The 24,638-nt window shown below is 32.5% G+C and overlaps 1 protein-coding gene across 4 annotated transcripts in view; it reads right to left on the bottom strand.

Annotated features, from left to right (window-relative positions):
• Positions 1 to 13,042, bottom strand: part of LOC111620396 (zinc finger matrin-type protein 5-like) — a 41,895-nt gene extending 28,853 nt beyond the window's left edge. For 2 of the 4 annotated variants that reach the window (XM_023362312.1, XM_023362310.1), the window contains exons 1-3: positions 12,741 to 12,787; positions 11,431 to 11,562; positions 8,966 to 9,028 (exon numbers count right to left, since the gene is read on the bottom strand). In XM_023362312.1, the coding sequence (XP_023218080.1) occupies positions 8,966 to 9,028; positions 11,431 to 11,557 (190 nt within the window). In that variant the 5' untranslated portion in view covers positions 11,558 to 11,562; positions 12,741 to 12,787. Of the gene's footprint in view, positions 1 to 8,965; positions 9,029 to 11,430; positions 11,563 to 12,740 lie in introns of all 4 variants that reach the window. The other 2 variants (XM_023362313.1, XM_023362311.1) reach the window with 2 other exon arrangements.
• Between the last annotated feature and the right edge of the window lie 11,596 nt (positions 13,043 to 24,638).

The following is a 24,638-nucleotide window of genomic DNA, read 5'->3' as shown; positions in this document are numbered from 1 at the left end:
GCTTCCAATGACGGCACGCCACTGGTGCCAACTAAGGTCAAATTATAAGGTGACTTCAATAGTTCATCAGCCAAAGATACAGATGTGAACCTGTTATCCATAGTAATGTTACAGTTTGTTTCATGTAAAATAGATGTTATTTCCTTTATGAAAAACGTAGCCAATACTCGTTTCTGAGGATCAGTACCTTTTCCCAAATAGGGAAAGGCATTTATCATGTACTAACTGTTTACATCTGCAGCCATAACAATGTACATATCTTTGCAACAAAGTTACATAGTAACTAAACTTTCGTCGAGCAGACTACGGGATGGCCGTAAGTCAATTTCTAATTGACGTGTGAACACAATTACATCACACACTGCACTGTTTATTCAAATTATTACGGTAGAAAAAGAATGACCAGCAGGAAGCGCGGGAAAGTTTCTGACGACGCACTTTCACTTTCAAGTGGAAGTGCGTCGTCGTGTGGACGAATGATTAGTTATCTAGGGTTAACCTGATTATCAAATTAAAATATACTGATAAGGAGACAATGTCAGACCATGAGCAAATTTTGAATTAATCAGCAATGGCAAGTTAAGTACATTATTTTTTCAAAAAAATATGCTACAGAGTCTATAATGTGCAATAGGGTTGCACTTAGCACACTTTTATTAGATGATAATATAAAATAAAAAGCAAGTTTTTATACCCAGTTTAATTTTTACAAAATTAATAAATTTACTAATTTATAAATTAAAATACCTATGAAACTTTTATTAAATATTTACAAATTTGGAAATTTTTATTATAATTATTTAATAATATAAATAAGTACAAATTTTTGAACACTTTTAGTCAAATATATATACAGTAGAGCCTCGATTATCCGACTCAATTGGGGATTGGGGTTGGTCAGATAATTGAAAAGTCAGATAACCAAAAAGTATGAAAAAATCCATTATTAGTGTAGTATATTATTATATCCCATGTAATTAGTATATTAGTATATTTGTATATCGCTATTAACCTACTTCGCGTTAAATTTTCATCGATGTTAAGCCTAACAGAAATTTTTTAAAATAATAATCGTCGCTATTATATCGTTAAAAATTAGAAAATTAAGCCTCGTTTAAATACTGGCTCCCTTTCATGGTCGAATGAGTGTTGCCAGCTAAAACACGTAAAAATAATATTAAAGTAGCCAAGACATAGCCAAATATTGTAGCGCCACATCACTAGAGGACATTTGAAATTTGCCGACTATGACGGTCGGTTAACCAAGGTGTCGGTTAACCGGGGGTCAGATAATCGAGGCTCTACTGTATTTTTAATTAACTTAAAATTAACAATAATAGATAATTTTAAAAAATTAACTTCTTTTCACATTTAAAAGCTGGCCATTCAAAGAATTTGACTAAAGGTCAAATTCTTTCAATGGTCAGATTGTCATCTCACGATAAATTTAGAAATAAAATTTTTAATATAAATTGAGAATATTTTGGAAGAAAACATTGACCTGGAATGGGAATCAAACCTGCAACTCCCATCATACTAGGACCTCTGTCCAATCTTCACTTTTAGAACAATTAATTAATTAATTTAGATATAACCATACTGCTTACTTTCTGGTTAATCTGATTATTGAATTTGCTATATTACAGTAGAACACATCTATTAGAAAGTCCCTTAAAAGTAGATATTCTAATACACCAACAAAATCCTGAACATTTTAAAGTAGAGTAGCTTGGCTAATAGCAAGTTGCATTTTAGTAAGATTTTCCTAGTAAAAAGCTATTTTCATGCACCATCTATGAAATTAGTTTACCTATTAGCAAGTTTTGACAATGAACACGCCCCTACCTGATTTCCCTCATCTAACAAAATGGGTTACATATCATGCACTTGATGTGCTGCTTGGCAAGGACTGCATTTTTGACCTTGAGCTAAGAAGTGAAGAATGGCAATCAAAAGGCCAAGATATGATTTGGATTTAAAACAAAAATATGAAATTTTACAGTTGCTTAAAAGTGGATGGAAGCAAAAACAAGTTGCTGAAAAATTTAGTGTGAATAAGTCAACAATTTAAAACAGAAAAAATGATATTGCAAGAGAGTTTGAGTTTGGAAAGATGGCAATGTGGTTCAAACATTTTGACATGGAGAAAGTAGATCAATATCACGACCTTTGCCCCAAGAAAAAGCAAAACAATTTACACAAAAAATGCAATATAGTGAAGACAAGTTAAGTAAGATCAACATGAATTCGATCAACCATTTCAAATCATAACATGCAATTGTTGTGAAGCTCTTGCATGAAGAGTCAACTTAAGTTTCATTAAGCAATATTGCTGATTGAGAAACCAATATTCTGCAAGTAATATTACTCCAATATAACTTAGCAGACACTTTCAATGCTGATGAGTAGAGGTTATTTTGGTGGCTATTACTGAATAAAATTCACAATTTCAAAGATGCTACATGCCCCAAATGCAACCAGTCCAAAGAACACATCACCATCCTTTGTGATGTCAGAGCACTTAGTGAAAAACTACCCTTGTTTGTAAAAGGAAAGAGTAAGATGCCACATTGTTGGGATGTGACAGGGATGTGCTTGCCACATGTTTTTGTGGCAAGTACATCCCTGTCATGTACAAGTCCTGGATGATTGGAGAACCATTTATACAGAACATATGAAAACTTGAACAGCACACAACCACAAACAAATATAACTTTGTGTCGATAATCGATAATTGTCCATTACACCCTCCAACTGAAAGAAAACTAACATTACACTATTCTTGCTCCCAAACATCACCATGCCTACTCAACCAATAAACGCTGGCATTTTCCACAACTTCAAACATTACTACAAGTTAGTGCTAGTTTGATGGAAGATTGCAGCATCACACTAATCATTCTTTCAAGAAAAACTTACTTCAGGCAGTGCACATTCTTAAAGCTGGATGGGTAACAGTAACCAAGGGAACAAAAACTGTTTTAAACACATTGGATTTGACATCATCTTCAAAGAAGTGTCAAATGCACAGAATGAATAACAGCAGAATAACACAAATCAATGGATGACAATTGAATTTAGCAAGGGGTTTGGGCCACAAGTATATATAATATATACTTGTGGCCCAAAACACAAGTATATTTAAGGATTAACATGTCTAGATTATAATAATAAGTATTAAAACTTTATCACAAAAAAGGATATTTTAAAAAATTACTTCTACAGACACTTAATTTTTACTTAGATTTAGATAAAATCATTTATTATAAAAGGGACAAACAAAAATTTATTTGAAAAACACAAATGTTTGTTTTATTTGGGTCTCTAATTAATAAAAAGTGACAAAACACCATTTTAAAGTGCATTTTTATTCAACTAATATACAGTAGATCCCCCTATAAAAGCGTTTCCTATAGTTATGATTCCTATAAAAATTGTGGCATTATCCGTAAACAACGGTAAAAATAACTCCTATAATACGTAAAACGTCATCGGGCAGCCGAACTACTTACCCGCCGTCCGTAGCGCCACGCTACGGAGAGATTTCTATCGTCTGGACAGTATTATATAAATTATATATAAATTAGGTACTGTACATATAATTATATATTAATTATATATAAATTAGGTACTGTATATATAATTATATATTAACTTAATTTATTGTAACTTTATTATAATTAAATATATATTTTTCGCCGTCTAGCGTCACGCTACGGCGAGTTAGGCGACCTATCGTCTGTTTAGTACTGTAATTTTATACATTTCTTGTGAAAGAAACATTTCTTATTTAACGGCCATAAAAATTATTTATATTAATGATGTCTCCAAAGGTCAACGAAGTTTTCGCAGAAAAATAATATCAGAAATCGCGGCCGCAATTTGATGCGCTGTTCCGCGACGAAACCAAGCTTTAGCAACGAGCGTAGTCAAAGGGTACACACTCGGTAAGTAATCCTACAATTTTTTGTTTATAACGTAGTTTATACGGATTATTTTAAAAAAAATATACGTATTTTGGAAATGTTGAGTCGAATTAGTCTAGAATCGATTAATTTTATGAAAGAAAACCTTTCAAACAGCCGTAGTCCGTAAACTATGATTCCTACAAAATTGATTCATAAAGAACGGAACGTATCTACCGTCTTATAGGGGGATCTACTGTATTTATAAATAATATGTAGCCCAAAAAGTAGCCAAAGTGCCAAATGATATTTTTTATGTCAAACTAAAAAAAAGTAGCCACATTTGACGCAATGTAGCCAAATCTTGCAACGCTGGAAGGAATACTAAATAAAGCTGTAGTTGTGACCCAAATGCGCGGAAAGGAGAGAAAGGACAAAAGGTAAAGAAGTGAGAAAGGTTGGAAAATTAAGGGTCAATATTTGCATAACAGATCTATTTAACCTTTCTCACTACTTATCTTTTGTACTTTCTCTCCTTTCCCCAAATTTGGGTCTATAATCCTTTGAGTCACAACTCCAGCTTTATCTAATAATCCTTCTTCATTCTCACATCTCCAATTATTTGAAAATATTTCCTTTCCACTCAAAAATATGAATAAAGGTTTACAGCTTTGTGAAACTTTTTTTTGAGTTTATGCCGTTGAAATAAATAAATAATAAAAAAAATTAAAACATTTGTCAGGTTTGTTTACACATTTATTGGGCCACATTGGAACTTGCCTTGGGCCATGGGTTGGACATCCCTGAACTAGATATTGACACAAACCTTATCAGAGCCAAAATGTGCTCGGAAGAAACAATCCTGCCTGAAGTATATGGAGATGAAATTCAAGCTACAGAGGAAAACAATGAGAGGCAATAAACAAAACTGAGATTGTGCCTGCCTGCATCCAAGCATCCAAAACTTCAAATCTCATGGCAATAACTCAACTGCACTTCACTCTATAGAAAGTTGAAGAATTTTTAACAGAATTGTGCAATGATAAAAAAAACAATGAAATCAATTACAGGTAACCCCCATATAACAAGGCACTTCTATAGCATGGATTCACTCTAACACGGTTCGAGAATTGGTACCATCCCCCGTATAACACGGCACTTCTATAGCACGGATTCACTCTAACACGGTTCGAGAATTGGTACCATCCCCCGTATAACACGGTACTTTTATAGCACGGATTTACTCTGACACGGTTCGAGAATTGGGTAAAATCCTCATACAACAGGAAATGTAATAAATTTTTACATACGTAAGTAATAGTAGTTCACGAAAATAATAATTTTCGTGAACTATTAGTACTTCAGTATGTAAATTTTCTCTTCTCGCCTTCTGTCGATACACATGGTTCTTCTCGAAACTTGTTTCAATGTTGCCAGATCGCGACGCTTCTGCTTCTGATGCTGCCGAATGTTTTTCCCTTATTCCATACTTGCTTTATTCTTCATAAGTACTTAGCACCATATAAGGAAATTTATAAAGACCTTTTAACTAGAAGCAAGCAATCTAAAATTACATACATTTTGCAAAAGGTAAAGCATGGATCTGAAGATAATGCAGAAAAATGCTCAGAGGATAAGAATAACTTGCCAAAAAGAAAACGCTCTCGGTTAATTAATAGTGTTTTTAGTGATGACGAAGAAAACATTGTTTAATTTATATTAATATGTATCACTTAAAAAATTTTAATGAAGATATTTATCTTAATTATGAAAATATACTAGCATGTTTTTTAATTTTTGGAACCTAACCCTCCTTTTCGTATTAGTTCTTTGTTTCGTATAACACGGATTCGCATAACACGGCAATTTTTTGGAACATAACTACCGTGTTATACGGGGGTTACCTGTACAGATTTTTGTAATAAATTGTAAATAATTAAGAAATTAATAAATACAGTATTGTATTCCAAAGAGAGTTTATTTATTAGCAAGTTTGCCTATTAACAAGGATTTTTCCTGAGAAAGGAAGTTCTACAGTACATACATAAGAACTCATTATCTAAATACTGTATATAAAATTGCTTGTCCTGATTACTACAAGTTAGTGCTAGTTTGATGGAAGATTGCAGCATCACACTAATCATTCTTTCAAGAAAAACTTACTTCAGGCAGTGCACATTCTTAAAGCTGGATGGGTAACAGTAACCAAGGGAACAAAAACTGTTTTAAACACATTGGATTTGACATCATCTTCAAAGAAGTGTCAAATGCACAGAATGAATAACAGCAGAATAACACAAATCAATGGATGACAATTGAATTTAGCAAGGGGTTTGGGCCACAAGTATATATAATATATACTTGTGGCCCAAAACACAAGTATATTTAAGGATTAACATGTCTAGATTATAATAATAAGTATTAAAACTTTATCACAAAAAAGGATATTTTAAAAAATTACTTCTACAGACACTTAATTTTTACTTAGATTTAGATAAAATCATTTATTATAAAAGGGACAAACAAAAATTTATTTGAAAAACACAAATGTTTGTTTTATTTGGGTCTCTAATTAATAAAAAGTGACAAAACACCATTTTAAAGTGCATTTTTATTCAACTAATATACAGTAGATCCCCCTATAAAAGCGTTTCCTATAGTTATGATTCCTATAAAAATTGTGGCATTATCCGTAAACAACGGTAAAAATAACTCCTATAATACGTAAAACGTCATCGGGCAGCCGAACTACTTACCCGCCGTCCGTAGCGCCACGCTACGGAGAGATTTCTATCGTCTGGACAGTATTATATAAATTATATATAAATTAGGTACTGTACATATAATTATATATTAATTATATATAAATTAGGTACTGTATATATAATTATATATTAACTTAATTTATTGTAACTTTATTATAATTAAATATATATTTTTCGCCGTCTAGCGTCACGCTACGGCGAGTTAGGCGACCNGACTAATATATTTATAAATAAGATGTAGCCCAAAAAATAGCCAATGCGCCAAATGATATTTTTTATGGCAAATCGAAAAAAGGGTAGCCAACTTTGGCGCAAAGTAGCCAAATCATGCAAACCTGGAAGAAATACTAAATAAAGCCGGAGTTGGACTCAAAGGATTATAGACCCAAATGCAGGGAAAAGAGAGAAAGGACAAAAGATAAAGAAGTGAGGAAGGTTGGAAAATTAAGGGTCCATATTTGCATAACAGAAAGTCTATTTAATATTTCTCACTACGTTTTATCTTTTGGCCTTTCTCTCCTTTCCTCGAATTTGGGACTATAATTCTATGAGTCTCAACTTTAGATTTATTTAGTATTCCTTCCTCATTCACACATTTCCAAGTATTTGAAAATATTTCCTTTCGACTCAAAAATAAAATACNAATATTTTTATATATTTTGATTTTTTAACTAAATGTTCGAACCATTTTAAATTCAAATTTGTTATTGCATATTGGTTCAATTATAGAATGATTGAAAACATTCCAGAAAATTGATCAAATTGAAAATAGTTTGTATGATTCTCAGCAAATCTCATCATTCTCAGCAGTGTTATATAACAATTACTATGGTTGTTGAAATACTGAATATAAATGGGGTTTGCTTGCAAAACCCCCACGGGCAAAGTTGTGGGTATCAGCTAGTGTATATACATGTTACCGCTAAAGCTCGAAAGTTGTTAATGTGTACATTACCTAGCTAATCTGCAGATTAACTAGGATGATCCGTTAAAGTTGCTAAAATTGTTCTATTCCTCAAATTACCTAGGTAATATGCAGATTATCTAGGTAATCTGCAAATTACCTACTAGGCACTCGGTAAAGTGAATATAAGATCTTTGCTGGATCAACAGTAACATTTCTGTACGCTTAAATTAACATAATGTTCTTTATTTAATTTTCGATATCTAAAGAATCAAGTTAATACAATCAAACAATCAACAAATTAGTTGATAGAATCAATCATCATCCAATTAAAAAACATACAAAAAATCAAATGGTTTAAAATATTAATACAATTAGATAACCACCTATGGAATTTCAGGACTTAGAGTATCTATATGAACTGAGGGGACCAAGACGACTTCAACGATACCCTACTTTTGGACCGGAGACAAAAAATAATAAAGTTATCATGCTTTTTCTGGTGATCACGTGATATAATTGTACAGTTAATGTTACCTATGGTGAGTAAAATGGCGGCTCGTCTCTGATTCCAGCAAACAGAAGAAAGGAAACAGTGGGGACACATGTTCTAACCTAACTTAACCTATTCTAATAATTACCATAATTATTATCAACCAAATTATTAGAATAGGTTAGGTTGGGTTTGAACGTGCGTCCCCACTGTTTCCTTTCTTCTGTTTGCTGGAATCAGAGACGAGCCGCCATTTTACTCACCATAGGTAACTTTATCCAATTGTGCAGTCTAAAGATTGGTGACACTTTGAATTTCATAGCAATTGGTTTTTGCAACAAGCACACCTATTTGTGGTACATTTATTTGTGGCAAAGATCTTATTTTCACTTTACTGAGTGTCTAGTAGGTAATGTGCGGATTACCTAGATACTCCGCACATTATCTAGGTAATTTGAGAAATGGAACAATTTTCACAACTTTAACAGATCACCTTAGTTAATCTGCAGATTAGCCAGGTAATGTACACATTAACGACTTTCGAGCTTTAGCGGTAACATACACACACATACACACCAAGTTGAAGTAAAGCAAAAACTGGCTGAGAGCCATGGAGGGTTATGATACTAAAGTCCTCCTTAGTTGGCACCATGAGAGATCAGTATGGTCATATCTGATATCGAAATTAATTAATAATTCTAGAAGCAAAGATCTGATAGAGATATGGATAGTGTAACTGGCAATGCATCTGCATGATAAGTAGGAACTGCAGGTTTGAGTCCCATTCCAGGTCAATCTTTTCTTCCAGAATATTCTAAATTTAAATTAAACAAATTAATATATTTAAAATTATTGATTGTTTTTTTAATTAATAAATAAACCAGACAAAATAATTTACCTGTTTGCTTAAATTTTCGACAAGGCTTCTTTGACATTTCATTTTGTAACAAAGTTGCTGCATCTAAAATTAACATTTTAAGTAATCAAAGCAGATCAAATTAATGTAATGGATTATATGGATTATATACTTATATTGAAATTCACAATCTAAACATTTTCTTTTATATGAAAATAAATTTTTAATTGATGCAATTCTGTCTCTTAGTAGTATAGTAAAATAAACACTACATACTAAACTAGAATATATAAATATTTTATATAAATAAAACCCAGATTTTTAACAGCTAAAACTGCCTTTTATGTGCATATATGACACAAAAATAATCAAAATATGTGCTTAAATATTTACTATAAACTATTTAGTTATTATTTATTGTAAGAAAACCTAAACATTGCAATATATTTCAATAAAAGTGTTGTTAATGTGAACCAATTATAATTGGTTCACTTTAACAACACTTTTATGCCTTGAAAATGATCTCTTGACATCATAAAAACAATGGTGAATTAAGCACTGTTATTTGTGCTCCTGACACCAAGAGGTTCTTTACTTTTGCTAAGACACACAAGCAGGGCAAACAATTCAGATCATCAGGGGAAACAATTCAGATCAGTCTTTGCCATTGAGAAGCAAATACATAAAATACTAGAACAACACCCAAAGGAATATAAATACTCAATCAAAAACCCACAAGAAATGTTAACCCAATTAAATGAAATCACTTTGATGGATAATGAATATCTCACTGTTCTAGATTTTATTTCCATGTTTCCATCTATTAGATTTGAGTCTTGTTTCTGTGCTCTATGTGATCTTTTTATTTCAGATTGTTCCTGCAGTATTGTCATATCATCAAATTATTTTAGAGTTGGCACACATCTTTCTTTTAACAAACATACTTACCTGCAATGACAAGGCATTCTCACGGGATATCTATCTCAGGAAATTTATAAATTTATTTCATGCAAATTAGTAGTAAGGGAACTACAATCCAGAAAACTCCAGACATTTTTGCCAGGTAGTATACACCCATTATGTAGATGGAAATTGAAGCTGGATATAAACAGATTATTACAGGCATTTAACAACTTCTATGTTTTACAGCTACAGACTTTAAAGCTAGACCAACTCAGCAACACAAAGGCTCTTTTCCTGAAAATTAACATCACTTTCAAGAATGAGCTTGTGAACACAATTGTCTACTACAAGGCTAGATAGATATCTACCACTTTTTATTCCAGCAATCTCTAACAACTCAGATACACTTACATGCATCTGAGTTGTTAGAGATTTAGTGTGTTAGTAAAATGAGCCTATACATACTGCTCCATCATTAAGGACACCATGAAAGAAAGAGCTGGAGTGCATAAAAAATTTGCAATCAGATGCAGATACAGTAAAAACTTATCTGTAGCACAGCAGGTTAGATGGACCAATAGTATACATCCATATGAAATAAACAAGTGACACACAGACAGCTAAATGCACAGTTTTAGATTATAATCGGGGCAGACTGAGATCCATATATGTACTAATTGCTAAGTATGTAGGTACTTGTGTAGCATGCAAATGTGGTACAACAGTATACAGATTATTAACTAATGATAAAGATTGCATTGACACAAATAAAGCCCCTGGGTATACTCTATCCCTATTTACAACAGTAGATTCAATAGACAATTTACCTTTGTTGGCTAAACTAATAAGTGTTAGTGCATAAGATCAGAGAATATAAATACATCAACAAAAATAAATGATCAGAGGTGTCAGAGGATTTCAACAAAGCCCAACTTATAAAACAGATATACAATGAACTCAAATTACAAACTGTGGAGATATTAGAGATTTTTAAATCTACATAAAGAGAACAATGCATTAATAGCAGACATCATGTGACACTATCCTTTGCATGGTAGTCATTATTCAATAACTCCCTAAAGATGTGACATGCTATACAGTAAAAACAGTGTTTTCATAACCAGTAGGGTTAATAAAATGACAATAAATGAAATTAATTTATTGTCATTTTATTTTTATCCTTAATTGTATTTCTATTTTTATTTTGTATAATTAATTGTATTTTATTTTACATAATTTTTGATTATATTGGAAAATCAAAAACTATTATGATTTAAAAAACTTAATTTAAGTCAAAGAATATTTTATTTGAAAAATAGAATCTCTATTTAAATTTGGTTCTGTAATCTGATGAATGCTTATTAATCAGGCCAAAAAACGTTTGTTTTGATTAAATTTAGTTACTGGAAAAGTATATAAGGTGTGCTTAGTGTCTTCATATATTGGTGAAGTTCTAACTTAGACTATTATTCAGATATATTATTATCCAAAGCATTGTTTGTTAATGCCATCTCCATAGTTGTAATCTGTTAGGGTTCAAAGTATACCTAAAGCAGAAATCTTTTAAAATAATTACACAAAATAAAATATAGAACTAATCCTACCTCTGAAAGAATCGTAGTGCAGTTTTATAAGTTTTTGATGATGAACGCCTTGAAGATGCTTCTTTCTATTTTGGGCACTGTCGGGAAAAGCTCGATCACAATAATCACAGTAGTAACGTTTACCCATGACTTCTGTAACAAATAAGAAAATAATAATGTAAACATCAAACGAGACAATACACCGTTGCAAGATAACTTAATAAATTCTCAAAAAAATAATCGACAAATATTTTTTTAAATTTCTACTACCCGAGACTATCAGTAATTTAGAGTATTATGGCAAAACTTTATTAAACCTTAAAAGTTATAACATTGTAGATGGAAACTTTTTTCAAATGAAAATTTATTCTTGAAATTATTTCTATCAATTCTTATTGGACATAGTATAAAGAAGTGTTTCTTAACTTATTTTGATTGGGCCCTTTTGAGTTTAATATTTTACAGTAGCCCCCAGAATATCTCGTTTTGATAATTTTGCATCACAGGTGGCATTGTTGGCATTAAAATCACATAAATTTCAACCTTAAAATTCAAAACATGCATATGTACGGTATTATATATAAATGTTATTTTTTAAATCAATTTGGAATACTGAAATAAACGTCCACCAGTGGCTGAGCTGTCTTCATACCCTAAACAATGGGAGTTCTGTCGTGGGTTCGCGCCTCGCTTGGACAGGATGGCCACGTGGAGCTTTCTGGGTTTTCTCCATGTCTGTAACGCCTAAATAGGGGCCAGTTTCCTTTTAAAAGACCTCCCCTAGGCAGATTGCCCAAGTGTTGCGTTGCCATAACTTAAAAAACAAACAAACAAAAACGAATACTAAAATACAGTTGTCCCTCTATAGTCCGACGTTTTTTAATCCGACATGCTCAGTAGTCCGACGCACCTCCCATCAAGGTACCCGTCCCTGTTACGTGTCTGCTTGCACAGAAGCATGTCGCGATGTGAATCTCCCCATCCAATTCTTACTCGATGACACATTTCGTGTGTTTTATGTGAGCAGTTCTGTTCGAACAGTTGGAGTAGAGAATATTGTAAGTTACTGCTAGCAAAACAATGCGAAATATGTAATTATTTTCGGTAATCCGGACACTTTTGGTAATCTGACACACCTTTGGTCCCATACCTGTCGTATTATCAAGGGACAACTGTATGTGTAAATAATTCTCCGGTTAATTGTAATCGAGTAATAACACTCGAGACGTTACTGAAAGCGGGCATTTTTAAATTGTTATTACAGCCATACATAAACATCGAATAGTTCATCTTCGTAAAATATATGAAATCCCCAAAGAAAAATAAAATACTTCAAAACAAACCTTCTTCCTGTCTGCTTTATTTTCGCCAAATACAAATGAGGCTATAACAGTGTTGCCACGTTGGGAAAAGTTTTATATCGTACACATTTTTTATCACTACGGACACTAATAAAAATTTTTTTTAGTAAATCTATCGTGGATTTTGCCAAGTCCAACATATGACCATCCCAAAAAACAAATTCTTGGGTGTTTTTCGTCCGTCCGGAAGCATTTACAGATCCACCAAAGCGGTAGGCTGACACCTTAGCCTCTCGGCCATCTCGCAGCCTGCCATAAATGACTAGGCTACCAATAATCAATAAACCACCGCTTCGTTGCCTTTACTTCATATATAAAATAGATTAATTCATTTATTTACTGTTCTGATAATGTATTTGAAGATATACTAGTGAATAAATAATTTAAAATATGTAAACATTATTATGTGCTTCGGCCATGCAACCATCGAATGGTTGCATGGAAGCACATGCAACCATGCTTGTGCTTCCATGCTCCCATAAATGTTTTCATATTTCGTAGCAATTTTTACCATTGTTTACACAAATGTTTTCGGGATTTTGCATTTTCAGATAAATAATAGGCCGTAATTGTATTAATTTAAAATTTTTGAGAGATTATAATAAAATGCATCTTCGTGTATAGAAGTCGAAACAATTCGTTTGCGCTTGGATATAATCATATAACAAGTAATCCAAAGATGAGTAACGCTCTGTCCAAGAAAATTCAATGTTCATGCGTTACTCTCTAGCTGACAATACCGAGCCGGCAAGGGCTGTGTTCTTTTATTTCTCGACGTAACTCCGCGCGAGTGGCATCCGTTTAAACATCTCTGCGAAATGGTTCCTGTATTCCGGCCGGAGTGCGCACCCGAGTAGTCGGACCGCAAAAAAGGCCGCTTGTAGTAGAAGTTTACGGTGGAAAGTAAGATGGCGTCCTCCATGGCTCGGATAATTTCGTTTCAGTGTCCATTTTGCTTTTATGAATGAAAATTTAGAAGTTGTAAAAGCGCGTGTTAATGCACGCGGTAATGTGTCTTCTGGAATTTTTTTCAAATGGTAGCCGATATTCTAATTTTTTCGTGGCTACTTTGAATGCTCTGTCGGTAAGATAATCCATTTATGGTTAAATTTTACAATTCGGACCCTTCTTTTAACTTTTGTCTGTAAAAACGCATATTTTAGAAACATGGATTTCCTACATCATGATACTATCTATCGGTACTATGGGTTCCGCCAGTTTTTTTCATTCTTTCACCGTCGTTTCCAAATCGAGATATTCCAATTTTCAACGCGAGTGTTGAGTGTTAAAGTCAACAATTTGACGTCATCAACGACGTTCCAACTCCAGTACGAAGTAAGGCGCTTTAGTACGAAGTGCTTAGTTTCCAAAATTCCATTCTCAGCAAGATGGATTCCATTCAAATATCTTACCAATTACCCACAATTCATTGGAAAGTAGCAGTCAACATATCTGTTGAGTGCTGAGTGCGTTGAGTTAACGCTGACAACAGCGCTACCTCAACGTTGAAAAAAGGAACGAATTTTAAATTAACGTACGTTGAGATCACCGCTGAGTCAGCGTTGAAAATTGGAATGTCCCGAATGCCTACAGACAGCTGCGCATGCCTGTGATGTCGGAGACGGGGAGCGACCGCTATTAACGAACGCATCCTAGTTCGCACACCCTGTCTGGAAGCCACCACCTCCGCCATGTACGACTAAAAATAAACATCGTGTCACGTGACAGGAGTTTATTCACTTCGACGAATTCAAGTTAACAGTTTGATTTAACGTGTAAATTCCTATGCTGAATGATCGGGGAAAGAAAATGACTTCAAGTTATCCCGGTTTCAGTTAACCAGGTTCCATTGTAAAATCAAATTCCCTCGAGAATTTAGCAACTGAAGTGCAAATTCACAGTGAAGAAACGATAAAACAATCCGGTTTTATTAGAGTATTTATTAGACTTAGAGTATACAAATATAAGAAATATTTATAAACGTCATTTTTAATATTAAATAAAATTTTTCCTGGTTTTTGGTACATTAATACATGAAAATCTTTCTGTTGGATCTTCGTATAAGCCTTAAATTATTAATTTTTAATTCTAAACTAATGTTTTCGAATATTGTGAAACTTTAGTTATTAAGATACTGTTTTTTCTGAAATGTATCTTTTGATTAACGCAATAAGATGATAAACACTTGACTAACTTGTACTTTGCAATACATATTTCCGAATTTTCTAAAGAAATAAACTTTTGAAATTCATTGTAACTGTACTATGAGTAATAAAAAGAAAATCTGCGATTATTTAACCACATATTTTCAGAAGTAAAAGGAAATTCATGTAAAAAGTATTATTTCAAATTTTAAAATCTACAGTATTTTATAATTTTCGATTCAGATATTTAATTCTTTTCGAATTTTTATGTTTCATTATATAAACTGACAACGTGAGAGGAAGGCTGTATTTTAATTATTTACCTGAACAAGAATTTACTATAATTAAGAAACTGCTTTCACTTTCAAAGTTGATCTGTAGTGGAGGAAATATAACCGGACCAGAGCGCCTTCTCTTTTGAAATTGGAAATAGACAATGAAGTTCTCAAGACAATGCACAAAGGCATAGTTTTAAAAAATACTGGAATCTTTTTGAGACCACGCTAACAAACTTGTTACTACCTGTCTAGATCTCCAAGATGATCACCCAGACCTTAATATTCTTCAGAAACCTTATTCTACCATTATTAATCGTTTCTTTTTTCTTTTTATACGAGGTACATAACTCCTGTTTAAAAGCTTTCCATTTTCCCAACATGGTAGAAAGCAGCCAAAATACATCTATTGAAAAAAGGAATGTAATCAGCCAAACACTTCTAATGAATGTTTACCTGCCATCCTTCTTTCTATAATGCACAGAGTTCGGGAAAAATAATTCTTACACTAGTTCTCTCTAACCAATTTAGTTTTGTACCTGGCAAGTCAGCGGAAGATGCAATTTTAGATACAGATTCATTGCGCTAGTTTTTCTTGATATTAAAGGGCCTTTGATAATGGTCTCCGGTCTTTTTAATTGTCTTCTCTATCTATTAAAACTTACCAAATCTTATTTACATGAAAAAACTTTAGTCATAAGATATTATGGAATCACTATTAATAGGAAATTAACAAAGTCAACACGTCAAGAAGTGTTGTCACCCTTTCTCTGTAATGTACTTCTGAACAAGTTATTTCAAACAAAATTCTCTGAAAACACCAGACTAATAGCTTATGCAAATGGCGTCGCAACAGTCAATTAGCGTGACTCAATTCCTACTGTGCAATCTAACCAAGAAAGAACCCTAACCACATTGATACTAATGGAAGAAACTCTCAACTTAGAATTTAACTCAAGTAAATCTAAAGGTTCGCTGTTTACAAGTACTGTAAATATAAATATCAGTTTCGGACAGTCTATTTAAGCAACTCCACTCTGAGTAGGTAAAGAAATACAAGTCTTAGGTGTCATCCTTGACACAAAACGCAGTTGCAAAGACCACGTGGATTATATTTTTGGTAAGACCAGGATGCTGGGTAATAAAGTGGCTAGACTTGGAAGGAGCCACATCTAGCCAGTTTATTGCCCAGCATAACTTATAAGCATGTAAAATTTTCAACCTGTTATTCTACACGGTTTCATCATGAGGACACGACCTTCTGAAGTACATAGCTGCAAGATTCTTAAACACACAAAGAATCTTCGCTTAAAAAATCACAAAATTTTATAGACCAGTTTCATCAAATACCCTACTTATACTGCCAGAACTTACTCTGTACCTCTAGTAAGCAAACCGAGAAACATTAAAATTTTATTTAAGAACATTCTACGTGAAGAAATTAAACTCAAACGTACAACTAGCCACTTCGCTCTATTTGATGCCTACAGACATTGGAAATTGCTATCAAGCGGAAATTGCTTCCTTTTACACGGTTCTCTTCGTGTAAATAGAAGCATGTATGAAGATGAACCATGGTGAGAGCTCCGAATTCATCTTAAAAAATTGCGAACTTATCTATACAGACGACTCAAAAAAAGGGCAACACGGTAGGATCTAATATATGTATTTACAATACAAATAATGGAAATTCTATCCCGTTAACAATATACGAACTTCCTGTTTGGACCGAGAATCATTAAGTTTCAATTTAAAATTTCTTCGAGAACGGAGTTAGTCAGCTGACCAGCATGGCTCGATTGTTACCGAGAAGTGTGATGTACTGGGACAATATGGAATGCTTCGGGGCCTCCAGCCCCAATCAATTTAAATTAAAATATGATAAAAAAAAAATGGCATCCCAGCATTGTGACGTTCTCACAATAACTTTGTCTATTTTTTTTTTTTTTTTTTGCATATACATTTCACAACTGTTCATCGTGTTTTACTGTACTTACTGAGTGGTGCAAGTAATACATAATTTTTATTTTATGAAATTTACTATTAAAATCTATATAAATAAAAATTTAAATGTTCGTTTGTTCAAAATTTTAAATCTCTAAAAGTTCTTAACCGATTGCTTTGAAATGTTGACACAACGTTGCATTCAAATACGCGCGTTTTTCTATACTAATATTATAAAGAGGTAATGTTTGTAAGTTTGTTTGCAGCGGGTAATCTCCGAAACTACTCATCCGATTTCAAAAATTCTTTCACCAATATTTAGAATGGAACCTCGGTGTGGACATAGGCTGTACAGTATATTATTCCGTTAAACATTCATACAAATTAAAATATATAATCTAGGTTAAGGCTTTTATGTCAACAGATGCCGCTACGAGTACGACGCCCTAAGTTTGCTTTTCTGTGAAGCATTATGCTTTTCTGTGAAAATGAACTAAAGCAGATCATCTTCTATCTATCTATATAAATAAAAATGTAATGTTCGTTTGTTCCTACCGATTCCTTTGAAATTTTCACACAACGCTGCATTCGAATACGCACGTGTTTTTATATAATATACATGTCGAAATTCTCCCCCCCGGGGAGATGAACAGGACAGGCTTACCGTAAAGTACTCTGCTTCTATTTATACTATTTTAGATGCGGTTTTTTGCGTTTTTGATTGCGTTTTAATAGGGTGCGTCAAGAAAATGTACACTAAGAAGGGATTTTTTGAAATTCCCCCTACGAGGAGTGTTATACATTTATAATAGATACATTTTGAGCCACGGCAACGCATGTCCAGGTACAGCTAGTTACTAAAAATGCACAATATTAGAAATATACTTTCGTTTCTATTTGTAAGTTAAATTCGTGGTTCTCAATCTTTTTGAAGTCGGGGAACACTAAACTTTGATATTTTTTTCCGCGGAACACTTAAAATACATAAGCTTTAAAGCAGGCATGGCAAACTTTATGAAATCAAGAGCGCACTCTGTCTAGTATATGACGCCATTGCATTTGCTGATTAAATTCCCATACAAAAATTGTTTTACATTGTATTGATTTTTCGTTTGCAACAATTTATAATTGTATACTGTACTGTATTTGATTTTTTCACGAAACATTTGAAGTGGCTTCGGTTCACGGAGCACCAGTGTTCCGCGGTCCACGGATTGAGAACTACAGAGTTAAATAATAGGCTATTGGCAAGTGCCAAATCTGACAGAGGGTGCTGTTTTTGAGCCAAGATGGCTGCCGAAACAGGTAAGGAACAGACCACGTGTTTGTTCAGTGCCTGAGCCGATTCAGTTTCTATCGGTGACGACTACTGCGAGGACCAAATGGAGAACAAATCATTGAATTTATGTCAAATTCTAGATTATATCGGCGACAGGAAACGTTGTCTTATAGAAGGTGAAGCCGTTTTGGATGCTGGACACATCGTATTTTGTGGATTAAACTCTAACAACAACACCAAAGTTCATGTTGCTTTAGTGTTGCAATCTCAGATATTGGCACTTTTATACATCTCAATTACAGGGGGAATGCACGTGCAAAGCGGGGCTGTCTGGTTTTTGTAAACATGTGATAGCATGTTTATTACACGTTAACAGGTGAGAAGTATTTAAATATTTTAAGCAGTATACACCATGTTCCAATATAAAAACATAGTTTTATTTATCATAATAGTTAAAATCACTGTAGTGCCAGTCTGAAGGCTACCCTGCTGAGTCATTATGCAACATAGGCCAGACAAAAGTTTGTAGCACACATTATGTTTTGTGTGTGTGTGTGTGTGTGTGTGTGTGTACGTCTCATATATCCAAAACGGCTTCACCTTCTTCAAGACAGCTTATCTTACAGTTATAATAAAACTAATGTTAATTACATAATTACTAATTTGAGTTTATTCGAATGAAAAATAACTGATTATTCTAAATACCTCGAATCCTTTTAGCAACATTCATGATTCAGTCTTCCCTTTTTCATACTTTATAAATCTTAATATAAAGAAAAGATTGTTCAATAATTGCAAAAGATCTTTAATCTGTAATAGAAATTTCGCACGAAAAAATCACTCTTACTCTTCAAACACTATTTTTCTAACATAAAGAAATGATTTGCCCCGTTAAAAAACACTGTAAGAGACAGTTCCTTATAGCATACTGTAAAAAAAGCTAAACAAAAAGCTAATTTCATTTCCTGAATAAAATCCATTAAGCAACGCATGTCTTGCAAGTAGCAACTTTATTTTACAATATCACTGTCCTAAACGCATTTCGGTTTCCTGTCAACAGTATGACTCTTATTCTAAAATAATACAAAGAATACAATAATTTAATAATTATAAAAATCAATTTACTTACAGTTTACAAAAAAATGGCCATAAATTATTATTTTTTCCCATAACATACATTAAGATTACAAATATCAAACATCAATTGGATGTGGTAACTAATTTATAACGATTTTACTTTTAATTATCCTTGATATATTTCCAGAGTGGACAATCGATATTAATTTCAGTTTTAAAGATACAAATAGAGACTGGAAACATCATTAAAAATTCTTAAACTCGTATTAAAATATTCAATATAATAAAGTACTGTACGTAAACAGAAACGTTGAATAATAACGGTAATCTTTGACTTTTCACTATTTCGAAAATGCTAAATTTTAATTTAGAATAAAAATAAAATATTTATCATAAAAGTAAACGAAACATATACTTTAGCTCATCTTAAAGACATTTTTTCAGTCATTTTCATCTAACAAGAATTTCAAGAAATTCCCAGTCATGAAAATGTGTGGAAACTTGTAATTCAAATTCCTTTGTTATTATGTCATCTTTACTAAACTATATATATATTTCTCAATTTATTTCAATAATTCTATCGATTCTCAGCAATCTTTGGACAGAATACAACGGTAAGTGTATTAATACGTAAGCTAAAATGTGTTCGTTAATATTATCTTAAATTTAAAGTAAAGCATTTATTCCATAGCGGCCGGATGGCCGAGCGGTCAAGGTGGCAGCCTACCGCTTCGACTGAAATAATTAAATCCTAAATATGCGGCCGGATGGCCGAGCGGTCAAGGTGGCAGCCTACCGCTCTGGGGGACCCGGGCTCTAATTCGAACGGGTCGAAAAATCCCCAGGAATTTTTCGGGAGTGGTCCGTTCGGATATGTCGGGTTCCGTCCCTCTCCACCCGGCAGCCCCATTGTGGGCCTGTCCAAACCCATAATGGGCCTAAGAGGCCCGCCTAGTGCCCACAGGGCGGAAAGAGTATAAAAAAAACAAAAGGCGTTTATTCCACTGAATTACAAATAACTATTAATTAAATTTGTAGAGAATAGTAAAATATCTGGAGGTCAGGTTTCTATACGCTAATAAACTATTCGTATATTTGAATGGTCAGATTTTCATGAAATAGATCATTCCGAACTGTTCGAATCCTGAAAATAAATGAAAGAAAATCGAATGAATTTTATTTCGATTAATTTCTTACATTAATACAATACTATCAAAGAAAAATAGTTTTTATTTTAGAGATATGCTAGAAATTATTTTGTTACGATTTCTTTTATTTCAACTACAAAAACAAGAGAACAAGATACAAAATAAAGCAATTTAATAAATTAAAGTAGGCCTATTGTGTTTTTGTATGAATACGAGTAAAACACGGTACTATTATCTTCTATCATTTTAACCAAATAACAATAGTAGAGCGATAGTAATTTTCGTTTTCAGCTATTTAATGGATGACGATACGTTTTACATCTTCAACCTCTTCAATGGAGAAGTTGACTACTTCCACATCTCCTTCCTTTAAAATTCTTCGAATTCCAATATGCTTTATATTTAATTATTATCCTATTTAATTATGGGAGTTGCCAGTATCGGCGAAGCATTTTCTTAAACAGAAAGTTAATGTAGTTCGGTTATTATCTTCATTAAATTTGACGAGAACGATTATAATAAAAGGAACATAGACCTACATATTTTGATGCTCTGTATTCGGTGGAAAATGGAATAAAGAAATTTATAGTTTCGAGAGTAATAAAAATAAGGTATTATAACTAATACTTTAAAAAATTTAATAATAATAATAATAATACTTAATTGAATTTTAAAATAGAATCTAGAAATTAAAAATATGCGAATGATGTAAAATATTATAAAAAATTAGAGAAACGTTGAATAAGACGGGATGGTTCGATAAAACGGATACTCGCTGTGCAGCTCAATATGTGCTTATACCTATTATTTAAGATAGTCTGCTATGAAGTGCATTATCTTTTCTAGTTATGTACATTGTTTCAACGCACAACTTTTTATAAACCTAATTCTTTTGTGTTTCAAATTTTTTGAAATTAGCTGTCAATTTGATGAAACGGGGTACCCGTGAGGTTGATAAAATACCCCATTTTATCGTACATAATGTATGTGTTGCTACTTTATATTATCTTTTCTTATAAATCAGAGATATATCTGGACATCGTAAAGGAAACTAATCAACAATCTTGGTCAAAAGCGAATATGAAAGGAACCATTTACGCAGTAATGTCCAGAAACATGGGTTTTCTGAAGGTTTCCAAGGAATTTAACGTTCCTTGATGAAATTGGAATCACAGATGAAATTGGAATCACGAATTAAGAAAAGTTAGATCCAGAAACAGGCGCATGCAGAGTTTATAAATTGATCATTTGATAAATTGAAAATGAACATAAAACCTACACTTTTGCGTCTCAGTAACTTTAAGTTATGAACTGTTTCTTTAAAGATACCTTTAAAAAGGGAGTTTTCTAATTAATTTTTCAGTGTGCCCTATTTTATTATCATGCCAGTTTGTTAAAACGGATACTTTGCAACGTTTTAAAAAGTTGCAAAAATGCTTTCTAAAATGGAAATGGAAAACCACAGAGAGAAAATATGTTTCACCTACGACATAGAACCGATAATAGTGTGTAGTGAAAAAACGGCAAAATTGTATAAGTAAAAATATAGTCACATTTGCCAATTTTCAGCTAAGTACCCATCTTATTCAACAATGCCTAAAACTGAGCATAAAATTAGAGTATTCTCTCAATAATATTAAAAAATAAAAATAAAAATATATTTACTTCCTACCTTATAAAGTACTTCAATTAATTAGTGTGACTACTTTAAATTTAAATAGACCCAAGTAAACATTTTTACTCGTTTGTAATCCATTTTTTATAAGTAAATTTTAAAATATTTTTTTAGCAAAGAATCTTAATTTTAGATTTAAAACTTATCTCATTTACCTGGTAAAAAGTTTTAAAAATTTCTTCATTGTGAATCTCTATTTTACCTTTTATTTTTTCATTGAGTCATATCGATGTTATTTGGAACTCTTTTAATACGTAAATTTATTTTTTCTGAGAATAATTTCTCTTCTTATGGCATAGTAAAATTATTTAAGAACTAATATAAATTTTATTAATTTCCGTTTAAAGTTGTTCAGTTAAATTTCAAGTAACTTTTTAATGCTTTATATATCATTAGTAGNATATTTACTTCCTACCTTATAAAGTACTTCAATTAATTAGTGTGACTACTTTAAATTTAAATAGACCCAAGTAAACATTTTTACTCGTTTGTAATCCATTTTTTATAAGTAAATTTTAAAATATTTTTTTAGCAAAGAATCTTAATTTTAGATTTAAAACTTATCTCATTTACCTGGTAAAAAGTTTTAAAAATTTCTTCATTGTGAATCTCTATTTTACCTTTTATTTTTTCATTGAGTCATATCGATGTTATTTGGAACTCTTTTAATACGTAAATTTATTTTTTCTGAGAATAATTTCTCTTCTTATGGCATAGTAAAATTATTTAAGAACTAATATAAATTTTATTAATTTCCGTTTAAAGTTGTTCAGTTAAATTTCAAGTAACTTTTTAATGCTTTATATATCATTAGTAGTCTATATCTTTCCAGTTTCTTTAACAATACATAGAAATGAAAATGAAGAAAACAGTGTTACTGCTGTCTATGCTGACTGTATTTTTAATAGGTAAATATAAATACATGAAATTAGACATTGATTAATATTTTATAACATAAAAATCCATTTTCAGAGAGACGAACGGTACTGGGACAAGGACAGTATCCCAGATACGTCGACAATAGTTATTACAAGTGTGGAAACCTAGGAGAAAATGATTATTGCGTGAGCGTTTGTAAACAACACACGGTTCGTTACGGCTATTGTTATCTCTTTAAATGTTACTGCGAGGGATTACCCGATACGCACATTTATCACGCTGATTTAAAAAGAATTCGTGGAAACCAAGTAGATCAAAGCTTAACAAAGAAAGGCATCAAGGCTTAATTCAAACGAAGTAGCTCAGTTTTCAGAAAAATTTACAGAATAATTTTATTATTTTAATCGGATTTTTTTTATATTAAGTTTTTAAACACTGCATTTAATAAATTTAATACTTTTTATTGTATTCAAATTTTTATTGTATTTTTATTCAAATAGATAAGGTGTATCTATAAAATGAGAAATGATTAATCTATATTGAGTATTAATATGGTAAACATCCAAAAATATGGAAATATTGGTAACTCTTATTTTGTGTTATAATCGGTTATTAATTTTTCATCCTTTACTAGTTGCCATTATGGTGAAAAATTAAAAAATATGTTTATTAAAAAGTGTCTAGTTTATTTTTATGTACTTTATGTATAGTTTAACCCTTCTTGTCCACTTTAAAAAAAATATTAAGCATAAAAAATACTTAAAACTGAAAAAAAACGAAAGAAATGCGTTAATTTTGGTTAAAAAGCTTCATCATTTAGACCCTGTACACACTAGGCGTTTTTCAACGCGCGTTTAAAAGAACCAAGAGTTCTATGTAGCCGTACACACTCAAAAGCCAAGCGCGCGTTTAAAAGAACCAAGAGTTCTATGTAGCCGTACACACTCAAAAGCAAAGCGCGCGTTAAACGCGCGTTTTGCGAGCGCTTATAGATTTTTGTTAAAACGCGCGATTTGCGAGCGCTTTAGTAGCCGTACACACTCAAAAGCCAAGCGCGCGTTAAACGCGCGTTTTGCGAGCGCTTATAGATTTTTGTTAAAACGCGCGTTTTGCGAGCGCTTTACGGGCGCCTTGAGATATATGTGCTGCCATGTTACCGTACATGCGATCGCGCGTTTTGCGGGCGTCAGCCGAGCGCTTTGAGATATATGTGCTGAAATGGAGAACGATCATTTCGATACTGATCTATTTATTGATGAAATCTAAAAGAGACCAACCATCGTCAAAGGATTTTATAGATATTTTAAAAGAATTAAAAAACTTGAATTTATTTTGTCTTAGTTTTGGATACAACGTCGCAAACATTTCATGCGTCAGTCTATCTCGTAATATTGGGTGCACCCAAAATTCTCTTTGCCTCCGCCGTCGTCTTTTATAGCGACGATAG

Source organism: Centruroides sculpturatus, unplaced genomic scaffold (genome assembly GCF_000671375.1).
Source record: "Centruroides sculpturatus isolate CEXI.00-Female unplaced genomic scaffold, Cexi_2.0 scaffold209, whole genome shotgun sequence".
In the NCBI taxonomy this organism is placed as follows: Eukaryota; Metazoa; Arthropoda; class Arachnida; order Scorpiones; family Buthidae; genus Centruroides; species Centruroides sculpturatus.
This window is presented reverse-complemented; position numbering and strand designations above follow the sequence as displayed.